The sequence below is a fragment of the Pseudorca crassidens genome, chromosome 10, assembly GCF_039906515.1.
Source record: "Pseudorca crassidens isolate mPseCra1 chromosome 10, mPseCra1.hap1, whole genome shotgun sequence".
NCBI lineage: Eukaryota > Metazoa > Chordata > Mammalia > Artiodactyla > Delphinidae > Pseudorca > Pseudorca crassidens.
The window spans coordinates 67,285,766-67,304,357 of record NC_090305.1 but is presented as its reverse complement, the minus strand read 5'-3'; the positions used below and the strand labels follow the sequence as shown (position 1 = coordinate 67,304,357).

General features: G+C 51.2%; 1 protein-coding gene across 1 annotated transcript; it reads left to right on the top strand.

Moving 5' to 3' along the window:
- Positions 1 to 1,662: 1,662 nt before the first annotated feature.
- CSPG5 (chondroitin sulfate proteoglycan 5) lies at positions 1,663 to 15,343 on the top strand. Its single transcript, XM_067754185.1, has 5 exons — positions 1,663 to 1,933; positions 2,616 to 3,735; positions 6,554 to 6,742; positions 8,617 to 8,692; positions 14,825 to 15,343. Exons 1-5 carry the CDS (start codon positions 1,837 to 1,839, stop codon positions 14,984 to 14,986), a joined length of 1,644 nt encoding a protein of 547 aa, XP_067610286.1. The 5' UTR covers positions 1,663 to 1,836; the 3' UTR covers positions 14,987 to 15,343.
- The last annotated feature ends 3,249 nt before the right edge of the window (positions 15,344 to 18,592 follow it).

The following is an 18,592-nucleotide window of genomic DNA, read 5'->3' as shown; positions in this document are numbered from 1 at the left end:
AGAGCAACACAGAGAATTGTACATAAGGCCAAAAGAAAAAAAGCTACAGGAAAGCAGAGATGGTGTTGGAGGGTGCATTAGTGCCTCTGGCAACAGGCAAGTGCAAAGTCCTGCCTGGCCCTCTGCTTAGAAAAGGTTGTATTTCAAACTGGTATTTACTCTCCCAGTGGCAACATGAAGCCATGGAAAGAGCCTCAGCAAGTCAGCCACTTTGCAGGAAGCTCCAGACCCACGGTTCTGGGGTGGGAGTACGATGGTTGCCATTCATTCATTTATGCCTCCTCCCCACCTTAGGGAGCCTCCCTCTGCACGAGGAGCTGTACACTCAAGTGTCTTGTGGTCCAATAGAGAATTGCTGTAGACAATGACATCAGGGCCAACGTGTCTAACTACTTGGGTCAGGCTAAGAAGGCGTCAGGGATGATGGAAAGGTGATAGGAACTGAGCTTTCTGGGTTGAGTTTGCCCAGCAGACCTGGAGAGGAGGGAACAACCAGGACAAGCAAGTAGACTGCAGCAGATCTAGTTCCAGTGAGAGAAACGAACTTTGAATCAAGGCAACCCCATCCAGAGACATGTACTAGAAAGAGATTAGGAGAATCTCTATCTTGGTCACTTAAGTGATTCCCTAGTGAGAGAAATGAGAGTTTCTCAAATACCAGGGTTGCCACATCTCGAGCAGTAACCCCAGATATCATTTGGGTTACTAGATCAAGAGGCAGACAGTCGGTTTGGTGGACAAATTAGGTGACTAGGCCGTGACTCCCCAGCAAGCAGGGATCCAGAGATGAGTGGTTTTGGACGGCAGAGTGAGCTTTGGACAGGGCACACAGACGGTGGCCTGGCGTCCGCGTGTCCCCAGGCTGTGATCTAAGCCGCTAGCGACTACCCACCAACCTGAGCTTTGGTGGCCCGGGACACATGGGCGGGGTGGGGGGGGATGTATCCTGGAGAGGGAGGAAGGAACCGGCATTAAAGGCCGCTCCCCAGGCTGCCCTGCGGAGGCGAGAGGGAAGGCATTGTAGCCACAGTTCCAGGAAGGTCTTGCCCCCTGCCCCCGGGATGCGTTCCGGCCAGCCTGGCTGTGCAAGGTCGGGGGCTTTGGCTGCAGACGGATTAGGTCTGATCCGATTAGGACCTGGGAGGTCCACTTCGCCCCCTTGCCTGGCGCTGTCAGCGACCGTCCCTCCCTCGTGGGGACTCGGAGACCTCCCGGAGACCCTTCTCCGCCCCGAACACAGGGTTGGCGCAGAAATCCGAGAGGCTCCGTGCCCCCCGGGTTTGGCTCACTGCCACACTGCGGGCTCGGGCTTCCGCCCCCTGCAGCCCTTCCGAGCCCCGCCCGGAGCCTGCGGGTGTCTGCGTCCCCGCCTCCTTGCTTGTCGCTTGGCGGGTGGGTTCCTCGCGGGTGGGGGCCCCGTGCCAGCCCTCCACTGGTGGCCCCGCCCCGCAGGTCTCCCGCCAGTGCACCTGGCAGCTAACGCCACCCGCGGCGCTGTGCGCCTGCACCCGCGCTACCCAACGTCCGTTTGTCTCCGCATCCGGAGCCGGGGGTCTGTCTGTCCCCCTGGCAGGCGGACTGAGCAGGGCAAGCGTCAGAGCTACGTGCGGCGGGGCGGGCGGGGTGGGGGCGGCGCAGAGCGCGGCGGCCGCGGCGAGGGAGGCGGGGAGGCGCGGCGCGCCGGGGACAGCGGCGGACGGCGGCGGCGGCATGCGGCTTCTCCCGTTGCCCATCGTGGGCTGATACGCCCGCAGCACCGGCGGGAGGCGCGGCGGCCGGCGAGCCGAGGGCGCAGCCAGCCGGGCAGACCGCGGACAGCGGTCGGGACGCCGCGCCATGGGTCGAGCCGAGGGCGGGGTCCCGGGTCGGGGGCCGCCGCCGCTGCTGCTGCTTCTGGGGGCCACGCTGGTCCTCGCCACTGGGGCCGCACCGGGTAGGTACCGACGGCGACCGGGACCCCAGCAGCTCTCGCGCCCCACCCTGAGTCAGGGTCCCACTGGCTTCGGGTACAGGCGGAGTCCGCGAGCTGTGGCAAGGGGGCGGGGCAGCGCCTTGCCTGCAGCCCGGGCGGGGGAAGGGGCGCACGACGAGATGGGAGACTTGGGGGAGGCCGAGTGGTGGGTGGCGGCCCCTACTCTGGTGTGCGGACCCAGGTGTTGGCTGGGGAAGGGGTCTGGTGGGCGGAGCCTGAGGGTGAGACTTCGGGGCGGGACCTGGAGGTGATGGGGGGGCGAGAGGATGAGAGTTCGGGGCGGGGCCCTAAGGGTGCGACTCCTGGGCGGGGCCTAGAGGTGGAATGGAGCCCCGAGGGTAAGATTTATGCCAGGAGCTGGAGTCGGGGGCCTCCCTGGTTAGACTGCGGGTGGTGTAGGGGGCGGGGCCTTACGCTTGGGGGCGGGGCCTGAGCGAGGAAACGTTTGGCTGGGTGTGTTCCCTGGCTTATGGGGCGGGCTCGGGGCGGGACTTAACGATGGGGCATGGCCTTGGGAAATCTTGAAGCTGAGGCTTAGGGCTGGCGGGGGTCTGGGAGAGCAGCCGCGGCGGGGCGGGGCGCAGCCCAAGGCCCTACCACGGCCGCTGCCCTGACGCCAGGCCCCTCTCCCTCCCTCCCACAGTGCGTGAGGCGGGCAGAGCCGTCGAGGCAGACAGGCAGGTGAAGAGAGTCCTGGCATGGGAGCCGCGTGCTAACGACACGCGGGAGAAGGCCGGCCCACCAGCAACTGGGGAAGATGAGACCTCTCGGACTGCGCCCGGCGGCGAGCATGCGGTGGTGGGGCCTGGGGTCGGGCCAGAGGAGGCTCTGGAGGCATCGGCGGCGGTGACAGACACAACCTGGCTGGAGGCGGACAACCCAGGCCTGGGCGGAGTGACGGCAGAGGCGGGCAGCGGCGACACCCAGGCCCTTCCAGCCACGCTCCCGGCTCCCGACGAGGCCCTCGGGCAGTCATCGACGCCCCCCGCCACCCCCGAGGCTACAGAGGCCAACGGGCCACTCTCCCCCACTCCTGGCGACAAGCTGAGCCCAGACCCTGAACTCCCCAAGGAGAGCCCCTTGGAGGTTTGGCTGAACCTGGGAGGCAGCACACCTGACCCTCATGGGCCAGAGCCCACGTACCCCTTTCAGGGCACACTAGAGCCCCACACGGCGTCAGATATAATTGACATCGACTACTTCGAAGGATTGGATGGTGAGGGCCGTGGCGCCGACCTGGGGAGCTTCCCTGGGTCTCCAGGTACCTCAGAGCACCACCCTGATCCTGGGGAAGAGACCCCTTCCTGGAGCCTGCTTGACTTATACGATGACTTCACCCCCTTTGATGAATCTGATTTCTACCCTACCACATCCTTCTATGATGACTTGGATGAAGAAGAGGAGGAAGAGGAGGATGACAAGGACGCAGCAGGAGGCAGAGACCTGGAAGATGAAAATGAAAATGGCCTTCTAGTGCCCACTGAGAAACCTGGTCTGGGGCCCGGGACAGGCCAGCCCACCGGTCGGTGGCATGCTGTCCCTCCACAGCATACTCTGGGGATGGTCCCCGGCAGCAGCATCGCCCTCAGGCCCCGCCCAAGAGAGCCAGGCAGGGACCTGGCCCCAAGCGAGAATGTCACTGAGTGCCGCAGTGGCTTTGTGCGACATAACGGCTCCTGCCGGTCAGTGTGCGACCTCTTCCCAAGTTACTGTCACAATGGCGGCCAGTGCTACCTGGTGGAGAACATAGGGGCCTTCTGCAGGTAAGGGTGTGGCAGGCAGGTTCCCGGGGGCTTGTCAGAGAACTCCTGGAGAGGGCATGGGAGGCTGTCTCAGCAGAGAGGGGAATGTGACAGGCACAGCTTCCCAGAGGTTGTGCATTCACAGAAGTCCCAGGTCAAGGGATAGTCACAGCAAATATTCTATAGAATTACATCTTATGTGCACTTCCTGTGATCTCATCACTAGGAGAGTTTCCTCAGAAATAAGATTGTGTATTTCCTCTAAGTGTTGTGTCCTTTACCAAACCAGTAAACTATAGAGGCAAAACGAAGGGACTCGGCTAAAGATTTTGGAAAAGGCCTTTGCTGGCTTGAGGGCAAGTTCTTGTTGGCGAGTTCTGACTAAACTAGTAGAAGGAGTAGGCCCATAAATGTACTGAGAGGAGAGAGAACTGCTGACCACTTCCTCTGAGCCATGTGTGTGGCAGGAGGAAGGCCCTGTGACCCTGTGGGGCACATGCCTGGGGTGGCACATAAAGTCACAGTGAAGACCTTCTCGTTGGGAGCAGACCCAGAGAGCAGCCATTCGAACAGGTCAAGTCAAGCAGAGTGTCTTTCCTGGCATAGCAGTTGTGGTGGGGTTTCTTGACTTTGGGTCGTGGCTTTGTCCCTCCTACCTTGATTGTTGTCTTCCTGGGGATACCCAATCCAGCATATTTTAAAGACCCAGAGAGTTTAGCGTCAGAGTAAGGATATTGTCTGCAACCACCATCCCATGCCTCATCAGTAATTACCCCATACACCTGCCGTCACAGCAAGGTAGTTAACCTGCTGGAGAGCTCACTGGCTTATTCTGGAAGAAGCACAAGTCCGGGGTGACCTGGGTGGTTTGCTTGTCTCCATCCTTTACAGGCTCTAGAAGTGGCATGGAGGCCTCAGATTCTTCCTGGGACTTGTTTCCACTGGTCCTAGGAGGAGCAAATCTGGGTGTCTCTTTTTAAAGTGTCATTCCTGATGTTTCTTTTTCTTGGTCTCTTTGGAGGTATGTGAAGAATTCAAATTTCTGTAGGTCTTAATGTTCTGGTAGAAGAATAACATACAGAATGCATGAATGCTGCGCCTTTGGCGCCTTTGTCATTAAAGCTTAAGTTCCAGTTCCTTCCCATGAAGTTCTTCTTCCCTGTAAATGATCATGACGTTAGCGTCACTCATATCGGATGTGTCCACACAGTTCTGATTGGAGTTGTCCAGCCATTGCCAAAAAGAGGGACTGTGATCAAGAAATTATGGCAACGAGACCTTGCTGATTGGTTAAGGGCTACCAGAAATGAGGAAACCCTGTGATTTTGCTCCTCAGCCTCTAGTTGGGGGGACTACAGTAATGATTATAGCCTGGGAACTATGGAATCTGCAAAATTGTAATCTTTCAACCTATTGGGGGCCTCAGTTTTCACCTTCAAAGTAAGCTCCCCATCAGAGTATGAAATTTGGAGCCCTTGCTGCCTCTGGAGAGCTAGACAGTTCCCAGAACCTCCTGGAGCTATCAGAGGACTCCCAAATGGAAGAGTAAGCATGTCCTCACTGAGCAGCATGCCTGTACTGACCATGGATCCTCCAGTGGCTCCTGCCTCAGAAGGGCTTCACACAAGTCCACTCCAGCTCCCCTTGCACAGCTTCCATCCCAGGGTCACACTGGGCCTCCCTACCAGAGCAGAGATTCCTCCTCTGGTGGGTACACCCAGGCCCAGCCCTGGCTTGGAAACTGTTTTGCATTCCACTCACAGGAGGCTGCTGAGCCCTTGGTTGCATACTGCAGCATGGCTTTGTCTCTGTCACACCGACCACTGCAGAGAAATGAGCAGAGCTATGGCTGAACTTCTCTAGAATGGTCGGTTAGAGGGATCTTCTTTCCCTGCCATCCTCCAACAGCCCCCCACGACTGCAAAGCGGCAGTTGGAAAAGAGAAAATTCCCTGCTAGCCTCGTATCCCTGCCCTATTCTAGGTGTGGAGTACCTAATTCTTCCACGCAAAATTTCCCCGTTTCTGGACCCCTTTCTCTTGTCTGTCATTCACCCTGAGGTTCATGTCCTCCCTCCTTTGCCTGCCTCTGTATCCTTCCACATTTTTCCTCTTTGAAGCAGCCTGGTTCCCATGGAAACAGCAATGTCACTGGAAGAGTTGGAGCCTGGGAATGTCCCAAGGGCAAGAGAAAGTCACTCAACGAAAGGACTGAAACCCACCCAGAGGGTTGATTCTCACTCTGCTTTCATGACAGTTCTCATGGTAATAGGACTGGAAGCTTTAGGGGCAGCACTTTGGGGGCTGCAGAGATAAGGGAGAGTATACATCTGTCTTTGTGTTTGTTCTTGTCTGTCGCTTCCTTATTTTTCAGTGTCTGGTTAGCCACGTGAACTAGATGGGACTGCAATGCCACAAGATAGGTTTTTCACGTTGTGTAGGGTGGATCCTACTACTTTGTAGCTGTAGCTCCTGTTAGTCTTGTTTTCCATCTTTTTTTTTTTTCACCAGAGCCCAGGGGGGTTGGGGCGGTCTGGGGGGATCTGGGAGAATCCTGTGATTATTCTCACGGAGGTGGAAAACGAGGGTTCCCTTCCCTCCTGGAAACTGAGTTTGCTCAGTTTCTCAGCTCCCCGGTTACCTCATTTGTGTCATGAACCTCTTCATGGAATGGTTGTAAGGACAAGGCAACAATAGCAACCATAAGGTCTGCACAGATGGGGGCCCCAAAGTCCCACTAGGAGCAGGCGGTTGAGGGAAGTCCTGGGGTCAGGGGCCAGGCCCTCAATGTGGCCACGGCTGCCAGCCCATCGCCTCAGTCTCACCCTGTCACCGCTGCAGGTGCAACACACAGGACTACATCTGGCACAAGGGGATGCGCTGCGAGTCCATCATCACTGACTTCCAGGTGATGTGTGTGGCCGTAGGCTCGGCCACCCTTGTGCTGCTCCTGCTCTTCATGATGACGGTGTTCTTCGCCAAGAAGCTCTATCTGCTCAAGACAGAGAACACCAAGCTGCGCAGGACCAAGTGAGTCTGTGACAGCCAACCCCACCCCATCTGACCCAGGGATGTAGTCCTGAGGGTTTCTGGCACCTGCTCTCCATCCCTGGTTGTGTTTTTCATACCAAAAATTCACCCAAGCGTAACCATTCCTACACAGAATGTGCTGGAATTGCAGCCGAGGTTAAGCCCCTGTGGCACACTGCAGCTGCCCAGCACCATTCCACACACACACACCCACACACACACACACACACACACACACACACACACACCCCGCCGTATAGAAGGTGCTTAGAAAAGGTAACCTGAGTATAGCACCTCCCAACTCTGGTCAAGTACGTTACTGTGCTCGGTCCCCCACCCCCACCTGACTGCACCTGCTTCCTGGGTCTCTGACAGCCAGTGGCCAGCGTGAGGATTTTGCTCACAAATCAGCATGAAGTGACTCCAGCTCCCTCAGATCTGCTGTCACTCAATACCAGCTCCTCCTCAGTGAGAGGGTCTAGCACTGCAGTGCGTTGCTTTCCAAACTTGTCAATCCTTGGTCCAGGCAGAAGGGCAGAGGACTCAAGGAAGCCCTCCTAAGTAGAATGTGGGGGGTGGTGAGACCCCGGCCCTCACTTTCTCCACTGTGGATTCTAAGGGCCGTGTGGGGATATGGAGTCTCATTTCAGCTCTTAGAAGAGGAGTGACTACTGTGCACATGTAAGAATCAGCATGCATTTACCCTTTAAGTCCATGCTTGAACACTCGAATGTGACCTTACACACTATGAGAGAATCACTGTGGTCACTAAGCAAAGTAAAGAACCTTCTGAAATGTCACAGGAGTCACAGAAGGAGGAGACTGGAGTTCAGCTTCCTCGGGACCCAAGAGACAATTTATGCAGACCTGCCGCCCACCCCCCATTTCAACCTGTTGTCCAAGTAATCCCCTCCCCCTGACCTGAGACTCCCTCCAGAGAACGTGACCAAAGGACTTGCCCCGGGTCCTGGGAAAAGGACAAAACACCATCTGTTGCTCCTTTGCTGGGTGAACTCGTGAGATGTGCAGATGCCAGCAGCTCTCTGCAGCCTTTCAGCTAACCGTTGTGGGCCTGCAAGGGCCTCTGCATTGTGCCTGTGCATTGAGGCGGGCTGCATCTGTGCCTGTGATCACAAGCCAAGACCCTTGGCTCCTCACGCAGATACCAGAGGGTTGGAGTGGCGGGGAGGGTCAGGGTGGGGACGGGACCACCGATCAGGGCTGCTGCAGATAGGAGAGAAGAAGCAGCTGCCAGGCGAGTGGAGAAGCAAGAGCTGAGGCCCAGGGAAGGGCCTCCTAGGTCGTCCTCCTGTAGTTGGTTATGTGTTTTGTGCAAAACATGGCTTCCGCAGCCCTTCAGCTCAGATGCCGCCTCCCTTTTTTCCTTCTGCATACCTTCTTTCTTTCCCAAGCCTGGTTACTGCTCTGAAAATGCTGCATGTACCCAGTGCACTACAGATACTGCTGCAGCTTATTGATTCTAAGATACACGTTTTTTTTCACATATTAACATCTCTGAAACTGGCTTGTGTCTTACAGTCGCTGGCGTCTTATAACCACTGTTGGCCTGATGGCAGTCATGATGTAGTTGTAATTGTCTGGCATGCACAAACGTGGTCATAGCTGTTCATATCATTGTCAGTTCTTTATCTAAAGTCTAAATGAGCTCCTTAAAGTGTGTAATAAAAACTCTAGGTGATAAGAAAGCATTGGATCATGGTTTAAATGGTAGAAGATTTTTCTTAGTGGTACATCAAATAGTGGTGCATCTGTGGCATTTGATGAAATACAGTCCCTGACCCATGAAGCTTCTATCAGATTTTGCTGTGATCGTTTCACTTACATTTTTCCCTTCTCTCTTCTGTCCTAACCAGCAAATTCCGGACCCCATCTGAGCTCCACAATGATAACTTCTCCCTCTCCACCATTGCTGAGGGCTCTCACCCAAACGTAAGGAAACTTTGCAACGCTCCCCATACCTGCTCCCCCCATGCCTGTGCCTTGGCTCTCTATGATAATGTTATCTGTCAGGTAACTTGTCTTCTTCACATCTGTCCTTGTGCAGGCTCCAGCCCCTGGCCACATCTCTGGTCCACTTCAGAGTGTGGAGCCACTCTTCAGAGCTCTGAGGATCAGGATAGGGCAGGCAGTTGGGGCCGTGAAAGTGAGAATAAGGGCGTGATGGTGTACCACTTCCCGGACAAACAAAGTTATACAAAGTACAGAAGATCTGTTTCTAGGATGACACATGATTTTTAGCTTCACCTAGGCTTTAGAAGTCTGATTTTTGTCTTTCTATTTTCTATATCAAGGAGAAAGGCTCCGCTTTCATTGCTAGGGAATTTCCTGCTGGTCATTGAAGCAAATGGTGGTTGCTCTTTAGGATGAGTGGGAAAACCTCTGGGATGGCTGGAAAAACAGTGTCTTTGACACTGTTTTGAGGACCCTAAAAATGAGCAGGCTTATATACATTGGTTACGGCTGAGGTAAGCACAAAACACTTATGGTAGGGTGGAAGCTTAAGTCTAGGGGTGAATCTGTCCTTAGGAGTATAGGCTCATAAATACAAGTTGAAACCCAATAAAAGGTCCCAATAGACCATTTTCTAAAGACACTGGCCCAGTGTGTTATCTGGACCAGACTAACCAGTCAAATACTGGGTACTGTCAGAATTTCAGAAATAAAACAGAAACCACCCAAACCCCAAATCATATCAGATCCAAACGCAAGAATTCTGCACATGACACAGGCTCCATACCTCCAGGTAAATGCATCATTACGCAGATAACGGAGTGAAACTAAGACTTTTCAGATGGAAACAGTAGAGTTTAAGAGGAAATTTTGAAGAAGTTCTTTGAAATAATGGGCCATAGAGTATAAGAGCTCACAGGGGCCTTCACAGTCTAGGCCAGTGCTGTCCAGAGGGACTTTCTGTGAGATAGAAAAGTTGTGTGTCTGTACTGTCCACTACAGCAGCCATCAGCTACCTGTGGCTTCAGAACTCTCGGAATGTGGCTAGTACCACCATATTGGACAGCACAGATCTAGACCATTGTCTTCTTTTTATAGGTGGGGAAAGTGTAGCCCCAGAAGGAGAAAGAGAGAATAATAGTACATGAGACCTTGATCACCAGATCCCAGAAAAGAAAAGCTTGGCCTGGTGGAGGAGGAGCAAAGGGGTCTATTTAAAATAAGAAACGAAAGAGGCCAATTTAGGATAATTTTTTTAAAGTCTTTGATATAAAGGGTAGAGAAAGAACATACTTGTTATGCACCAAGATATTAATAAGTTCAAGATGGACATAATAACCAAGAGAACAACATGTCCTGTAATCGCTGAGATTGGTAACCACTTTAATCAACCCACAAGGATATAGGATGAGCCTTATCTTGGGACACCCTATCCCTACCTTACCAGGCCTCTTGCAGTGATGTGCATTTAGTTGTCATTTATGGACTACTAGTGAATGATGGCCTGCCATGGGGTCTCTCAGGTCCACTGTCTGATCTGCCATCTCGTACATGTGGGACAGCAGGCCTGACCCATACAGTGGTGCCTGCAGTCAGGGTGTTTATTGTCCATGGAGTGTGAGGGTCCTTAGCAAAGTTTCCGACTCATGCATTTCGGGCACCCTTGTTATGTCCACCTTTCCTCTTCACCAAGATGGAGGGGAAAGAAATAGCTCCTCTTGGAGGCCTTGGTTGCATGAGCCAATACAAAGGTTTCCAGTTCTTCTTGGCCTGAGCCAACTTTGTGAAAGCAAGGCATTTGTCCATGAAAGCTGCCACTGACCTTGAGTTCAGAATATGGCAAAACAGAGGGGCTTTCCTGGTGGCGCAGTGGTTAAGAACCAGCCTGCCAACAACGCAGGAGACACGGGTTTGAGCCCTGATCCGGGAAGATCCCCCATGCCACGAAGCAACTAAGCCCATGCGCCACAACTACTGAGCCTGCGCTCTAGAGCCCGCGAGCCACAGCTACTAGCCCGTGTGCCACAGCTACTGAAGCCAGCCCGCCTAGAGCCCGTGCTCCCAACAAAAGAATCCACCACAATGAGAAGCCCACGCACCGCAACAAAGAGTAGCCCCCACACACCGCAACTAGAGAAAAAAGCACGTACGAAGACCCAATGCAGCCAAAAATAAATAGATAAATGAATAAATTAAAAAAAAAAAGAATATGTCAAAACAAAAATGGAATGGAGCAGGGTGGTCAGCCATGGTAGACTCTGCCTGAGAAGGGCCATGGGGTTGTCTGGGCAGCACTCGGGGCATCCCTCAGCGAAGTCGTGCTCTCTAGCTCCTCTTGGATCTTGAGGGCCATTTCCACCTGGCATCCTTCCCTCAGCTTGTGCCCCAGGACACATCCTGTCCTTTCTGCCAAAACTCTGAGCATGTGAGGGGGTGACTCTCCTGTCCAGCAGGTGGATTTTCTACAAACTTCATCTCTAATTCCCTCCACCCAGCCCAGAAGTCAGACTCGGTCATAGTCAAGATCTTGTGGGCATTGACAGTTAAGACAGTTGCCGCTTTATGATGAAGTGGAGCCCTAGCCCTTGCTTCAGCCACCACAGTGATTGCTTACAAGCGATGCTAGCAGCAGGATGAAAGTGAGAAAACCTCCAGGTGAGCTAGGAGCTGAAACGAGGGCACCTGAGTCAAGCCTGCTCATTTAGTCTCCCCATCCCTCTCCCTTCACCCCTCAAATTTCCTTGTTGGTTTTGGCATCTCCTAAAATTTTGGAGAGTTTTATTTATCTTAGTAGAGGGGTTCTTTCTTTTACATAAGTCAAGGAGATTGAATGGGTCATTTTCCTACCCAGTTTCAGTGATCTCTGTAAGCCACACTCTGAAAAGATTTCAAACAAACAAAAAAAACCATGCTGCTTTGGGTCTGGTGGGGGAAGGGTCCGTGGCTGGTGTTTGTGTAGAGGGCACGTCCCTTTCCTTTGCTACACGCATCGCTCTGTGCTGCTCCTCGCCTGGGCCCTCTGGACTGACCTGGGGCCCTGTGGCTGGTGAGCCAGCGGCCGAGTGCGTGTGAGTCTTCTGGAGCTGAGCAGCCAGCCTAGGAAAGGAACTTCGGAGGAAAAGGAAAAGCCCAAAGCTCCTCAGCCCCTGCTGTGGAGGTTTGCCGTTTTCCAGGAGGAATGGCGAGTGTGTAGGAAGCCAGGCGCTCTCCGGCTGCACAGCATGAGTGAAGTCACCTGAACTCCATGGGCAAACTGCCCAAGCGCTGAGAGCCACCCTGTTGGTTCTCACAGCTGTGCTGTTAGAGCAATGCATGGCTGTAACTTGGTCCTCCTGCGATTTGACAGACCTTCCAAGATGTCCCTTAGTGTTTCCCACCGCCATCCCACCCCCCAATTTAAACCTTTCTTACTTCCCAGTCTCTGTTTCTTCCATGTATTTGGTAAAACACTGACTGCCCACCCCATTCTGATAGAGGCTTGTGTCTGGACAAGCAGGCGTCCAGGCCTGAACCCCTGGCTGAAGGATGCCCATGCCGCTGGGGCAGAATGCCAGAAACAGTTCCCAGGACTTAGACCAGAGGGAAGTCCAGTTCCCTCTTGATGAGGGACTTCCACCAAATCAAAGGCGCATAATCCTTCTGCTGAGGGATTCAGCAACCCTAGGCTTAAGAGGATGGAGCTCTGAGGGAAACACTTGGACTGGGATAGCTCCATCTTGGTCCAGACACACCCTCACCCGTTCTACATGTTGAAGGTACTTAGCTCATCTCATAGCATTGTCTGGATACGTGTGTTCCTTATTTTTAGGATCTACTATTTCCTCCTATTGACCCAGAAGGCAGCTTTCTCATCTGTCCAAATCCCACAAGCCCTCACGGTGCCAGTTTTAATTTGGGTCCCCACCCTCATGGCATCACAGTTTTGATGCCCAGGTCTATAAGACTCACCAAATCCACTTTTTTCACATTATGAGAATATCCCTGTGCCCCTGCATCCCCCCAAGGTGTGTGTGATGGGGTGGGAGTGGGGGCAGTTATCTTGAAAAACATGAAAGTGATTTCCACACTTGTAAGAGGAGAGGCGAGTACAGGCCATCTTGTTTTGCTTTTAGTTTTGCTGTGATCCAAAGTCCATTCTACTCAGGGTCTCAAGCGATCATGCCCAACGTCTTCCCCCACACAATACAGAAGTTCTGCCTCATTCTGCTTCCGTCTCTATAAAAAACCTGTGTGTGTGTGTGTGTGTGTGTGTGTGTGTGTGCACAAAATACACTTAATATATCAGGGCAATCTTTCCATCTCAGCACATATACATTTATGCCATTGAACAGTTTTTTCTAAACCTCTGCAAGCAGTGGTAGAAAATATCAAGTGCCTATGCGTGCTGTGCGCAGCTGCCTTGCCTGAAACCTGCCTCAGCACAGAATGAAGTTCATTTCCTCTTGTGCTTGTCTCACTGGAAATGGGGAACATGTGTTCCGCTGTTGTCTGTAAATTACTCCTGAGGTCTTTGAAACTCTATCAAATTGTTCTGTTCAAGCTGGTCTTCTGGGAAAGTGCTAAGTGAGGCTGGAGCAAGGGGCAGGTAACAGTGATTTCTACATGCACAGTACGTTTAAACACCCGTAGCAACCGATGTAGGCCTGGAGCCTTTCCCTACTTTCCAACTAGTCACTTGCCTGACCTAGTGCCATTATGGGTCAAATTCAGTAGCAGGGAGCATGGACAAGAGCTCAGTTTTTTGTGTTTTTTTTAATTTATTTATTTGTTTATTTTTGGCTGCGTTGGGTCTTCTTTGCTGTGCGCGGGCTTTCTCTGGTTGCGGTGAGCAGGGGCTTGTCTTTGTTGCGGTGCACGGGCTTCTCATTGTGGTGGCTTCTCTTGTTGCAGAGCCCGGGCTCTGGGTGCACAGGCTCAGTAGTTGTAACTCATGGGCTCTAGAGCGCAGGCTCAGTAGTTGTGGCGCACGGGCTTAGTTGCTCCGCGGCATGTGGGATCCTCCCAGACCAGGGCTCGAACCCGTGTACCCTGCATTGGCAGGCGGATTCTTAACCACTGCGCCACCAGGGAGACCCAAGCTCACAGTTTTGTGGAGAATGCCTTGGTCCTTAAGCATGATGAGTACCTTGAATTTTGGTTAAAGCAAGAAAGGTCTGAGCTAGCTGATCAGATAGGGACGTTACCCTTCTTGCCATCCATGAACCTGCCTGGGTAGCTACACGACCTCTTTGATCAGCACAGTTCCAAGCACTTGAGAAAGAACTGAGGCCCATTGAGTTGCACAGGGTAAAATCCCCTCAGGCGGTCCTAAAGGAAAAGAGTAGTGGGAAGGCAGGCATTGCTGTAAGAGTTCTCTGAGTGCAGTGTGGGTTTCCTGAAAACCTTTAACAAATTCAGTTCAGGTTCAGGAGCTTGTCACAGGGCTGCAGGCAGCACACGTGGATAGGCAGGAGGGCACGAGTACCAGTCAGAGATGGGTCATGAACCAGCAGCACAGGGCTTGGATTGAGGAAACACCTTGTAAGTTAGCATCTTTTGGTAGATAAATTCTGATAGGCAGAGGCTCACACATCTCCAGCCTCTAGTCAGAGAACATATATTTGCTGTGGGGAGAGAGGCCCTAATTTTGCCAGGAACAGCTCTGCACCTGACCACAGTCCAGTTTGTGCCCCACTGAATACACCGACAAGTCATGTTCCTGAACAAGACCTTTTTGTGAGAGCAGAACTCAACAAGATGGAGGGCCGTGTGAAGAGGGGCCAGGCAGAGCTCACCAACAGGTGAGGCTTTAGAGGGGCCAGGCCAAGTATTAAAAGGGACTGTTTCTCCCCAGTCTCTGCCAAAGAGAAAACCTCACACTGGCCTAAGTTAAAGGTATTTGTAATGCAATTACCTGTCAAGTTTTCATCTATATCTGGCCAGTGTTTTTGAGGATGATGTTCCTAAAAAGTAGCTGCTAATGAGTCTCTTTGGTTCAGTCACGTCTCAGAGCTTTCTTCCTTTTTTCAGTTATGATTCTTTCAGCCAAATTGAAAAGTCTGAGATGTTATTTGATCCCTCTACCCACTGTCTCCTTCCCACCCCTCCCTCACCTTTTTTTTCCTCTTTCAGGATGATTCTAGTGCTCCCCATAAAATCCAGGAAGCTCTCAAGTCCTGCCTGAAAGAGGAGGAGCCATTTAACATTCAGAACTCCATGTCGCCCAAACTCGAGGGTGGCAAAGGTGACCAGGCCGACTTGGAGGTGAATTGTCTTCAGAACAACTTAACCTAAAGCAGAGCAAAAAGAGAGGAAATGGGGGTGGGGGGGTGGGGAGGGGAGAAGAATCATCTCCTCTTGTACAGAGTATTTCTTGTAACCATTTGTTAAACTCCTTTCTTTTTTCTGATCTCATGGCATGCTTTGGTGTATTTTGTACAGGAGGGAAAAAAACACAAAATATGCAAAGAACCTAAAGAGAATTGCATACATTGGATTGTTTTGTCTGTGCTGTCTGTACATTGCTTCTGCTGCTGTGATTTCTAAACCTATGCTGTTATTCAACTGACTTTTTTTTTGTACTTTGACCCACCTTTTTTTGAAATACCAGTAAAAAACAAAGTTCTTGAAATAAAACTTTTTAAAAAGCCATTTTCCTGATGTAATTTTTTCTACTCCCTACGCTTTCTTGTCAGTTTGAGTTGAATTCTTCCCTTCATTGTGTATTCATGTGTATTTATACATGTTTGAAATCCCAGAAATGGTCTATGTATTAGTCTGCTTGAGCCGCCATAACAAAATACTACAGACTGGGAGTCTTAAACAACAGACATTTATTTTCTGAGAGTTCTGGAGACTGGAAGTCCAAGATCAAAGTGCCAACAGAGTTGGTTTCTGGTGAGGCCTCTGTTTCTGCCTTGCAAACAGCCACCTTCTTGCTGTGTCCACACATGGCCTTTTCTCTGTGTGCATATGGAGAGAGAGAGAGCTCTCTGGTGTCTGTTCCTCTTTTTGTAAGGACACCAGTCCTATTGGATTAGGGCCCTACTCTGATGACCTCATTTAACCTTAATTACCTTATCTCCAAATACAGTCACATTAGGGGTTAGGACTTCAACATGTGATATTTGGGGGGACACAATTCGATCCATAACAGTCTGTAGCACCTGTTAAGAATACTCTTTTTTTTATTTTTAATTTTTTTAAAAATTATTTATTTATTTTATTTTTGGCTGCGTTGGTCTTCATTGCTGTGCACAGGCTTTCTCTAGTTGCAGTGAGCGCGGGCTACTCTTCGTTGTGGTGTGCAGGCTTCTCACTGGTGGCTTCTTTTGTTGCGGAGCACGGGTTCTAGGCACGCGGGCTTCAGTAATTGTGGCACGCAGGCTCAGTAGTTGTGGCTTGTGGGCTCTAGAGCGCAGGCTCAGTAGTTGTGGTGCATGGGCTTAGCTGCCCCGCGGCATGTGGAATCTTCCTGGACCAGGGCTCGAACCCGTGAACCCTGCATTGGCAGGTGGATTCTTAACCACTGCGCCACCAGGGAAGCCCTATCTTTCCTTCTTTCATAAATATTTATTCAGCACATACTCAGCCAGGCGTTATGCTAGATGCCAGGAACTCTAGATGAATAAGATAGATCCTAACCTCAAGAAGTTAACGGTGTACTTGAGAAACAGTCTTATAAACAAATAATTATAATACAATGTGTCAATACTTAATAGATGTATATACAGAGCTGTGAGAGCTGGAGTTATGAATTCAGAAAGGCTTCAAGGAGAGAGGTTTAAATTGGACTTTGAAGGTTGAGGGGGCATTTTTCAGGAAGATGCAGGAGAAGACATTCAAGGCAGAGGGAGAATACTCACAGGAAAGTTGTGCTATGTGACTAGAGATTGTGAGACAGAGAGGTCCTATGTGATGAGGTTGGAAAGGGCAATTTAGGACAGATTGCCAAGGTAGACAATGGTAAAGGCAGAGAGAATGGGGATTGTAGCATTCCAGGCAACAAATGAGGATGGATTAGAGAGAGTGTTAAGAGTTCAAATATCCAGAATTACTACTGGTGGTGAGAGTTTTCTAGAACTTTGCCTGTGTTCAATCTGTGATAATTCCAATAACTGGAATCCCCATGAGTATGTTTCTTTTGCCTAATTTCTGCTGATTCCCCCTGATTTGTCTCCTCTTGTGCCTCATTATTTTTTATTTTGTGCTGGACATTGTATTTGAAAAATTGTTTATTGAGATTTTCAGATCTAGGATGACTCTTCCTTTAGAGGGGGTTTTTGTTTGCTTCTGTCACATGGCCGGGGCACTAGAATTCTGAGATCACATTATTCCAGATTCAAAGTTGGAGATTTCCTGGCCACTGAAGGCAGACTGCGGACCTATCAGATTGTGCAAGGGCTGGTTTGCTTTCGGTTCATCCTTACCCCTTAGGGCACAACCATCTGGGGTCTCAGCCCAAAACAGGCAGTGGTTTATCAGTGTCCCACCTTTGGTGGACCCTGAACTCCAACACCCCCTGACCCCCAACCTTGCAAGACTTCCAGAAACACACAGCTCATTCTCTTAGTCACCTCTTCCAAATGGGCAAGTGCCTCCAGGGAAAAGTGGCCCTGAATGCTGGGCCTACCTGTCTGGATTCCTGTCCTCTCTGGGATGTCAGCCTAACAATTCTTTAGAATCTTGTTTGCTTGTTGATGCTTTTAAGATGTTTGTACAGCCTTTTGATTGTCCTTAGTGGAAGGGTTGGTCCAATTCACCTAGTCTCCCATTTATTGACAACAGAAGTCCTCTGTTTTCATCTTGGGACTCTTGCCCAGATGGCATTCCACTGGTGCCATGAGCTCAGTCTGCTCCTTGCTATTGGATAAGGCCGCATATTGGGATTGTTGGCCTGTGTGTATTATGGTTTCCTAACCTGACCCGTATCCACTTTGGGAGGTTGGCATGGTTCTGCTTAGGACTTCCTGTAATCTCTGATTTAGGGGACAGACCTGTGTTTCATGGATAAGCACCTCTGGATCGTTCACAAGGAGGCCCAGTCAAGAGGGATTGTATGTGAAAGCACTTTGTAAATTCTAAATCCCATCCAGACACAAAGGTTTATTGGTATTGTGTTTGTTTTGTTTTTCCCACAAGAATATTATGAAATGCAGACGAAAGCCCCGGCCCTATCCTACCTTCATAGCACATGCAAGAGGGATAGGAAAACCCAGATCAGAAGGCAACAGGAGATAGTGCAGGCCTAATGAATAGACTTACCTCGTGTTGCCAAGAGTCTTTGACCCAAAGGAGGGGCTGACATGTTGGAATAGGATATATTGATGTGTATCTGCGCCGACCCTCTTTCCTGCCTTGTGCTTGTGCTTCTCGGTGCTTACGCTCCATGGGGCTGGCCAGCATCCTCTCTGGGGACCTCCATCTCTGCTGTTCCCTCCTTCATCTGCGCCCACAGTAATTGCCTAGCACTGAGACATCCCCCTTCAGCATCCCCCTTGGTGCTTTTTATTTAAGAGGATAGTCCCTGGAGACCTTCTTTGTGCTTTTTCCACCCCACTGCACAGCTTGTCCTGTGTCCTTCTCGCTAAAGAAAGGACAAACTGAAAATGTGGGTAACTTAGGCAGCAAGGAAGGAAAATCATTAGTCTGGGGAGCATTTCAGCACCGATGGGTCGTTTCACTTGGGAGAAGTGTACATGCGATGCTGAACCATCCGTTGATACAAGGCGTATCCTTTACACACATGGCACACCTGTGTTAGTTTCCTGGGGCTGCCATAACAAATTACCACAAACTGCATGGCTTCAAACAGCAGAAACGTATTATTCTCTCACTGTTCTGAAGGCTAGAAGTCTGAAATCAAGGTGTCAGCAGGACTGTGCTCCCTCAGCTCCAGGG

Bases quoted from the DNA above. Each gene is read 5' to 3' on its own strand.
- CSPG5 (XM_067754185.1), top strand. From the start codon at position 1,837: ATGGGTCGAGCCGAGGGCGGGGTCCCGGGTCGGGGGCCGCCGCCGCTG. The intron at 3,736-6,553 runs GTAAGGGTGTGG...TCACCGCTGCAG, and splicing joins AACATAGGGGCCTTCTGCAG to GTGCAACACACAGGACTACA. The intron at 8,693-14,824 runs GTAAGGAAACTT...TTCCTCTTTCAG, and splicing joins CTGAGGGCTCTCACCCAAAC to GATGATTCTAGTGCTCCCCA.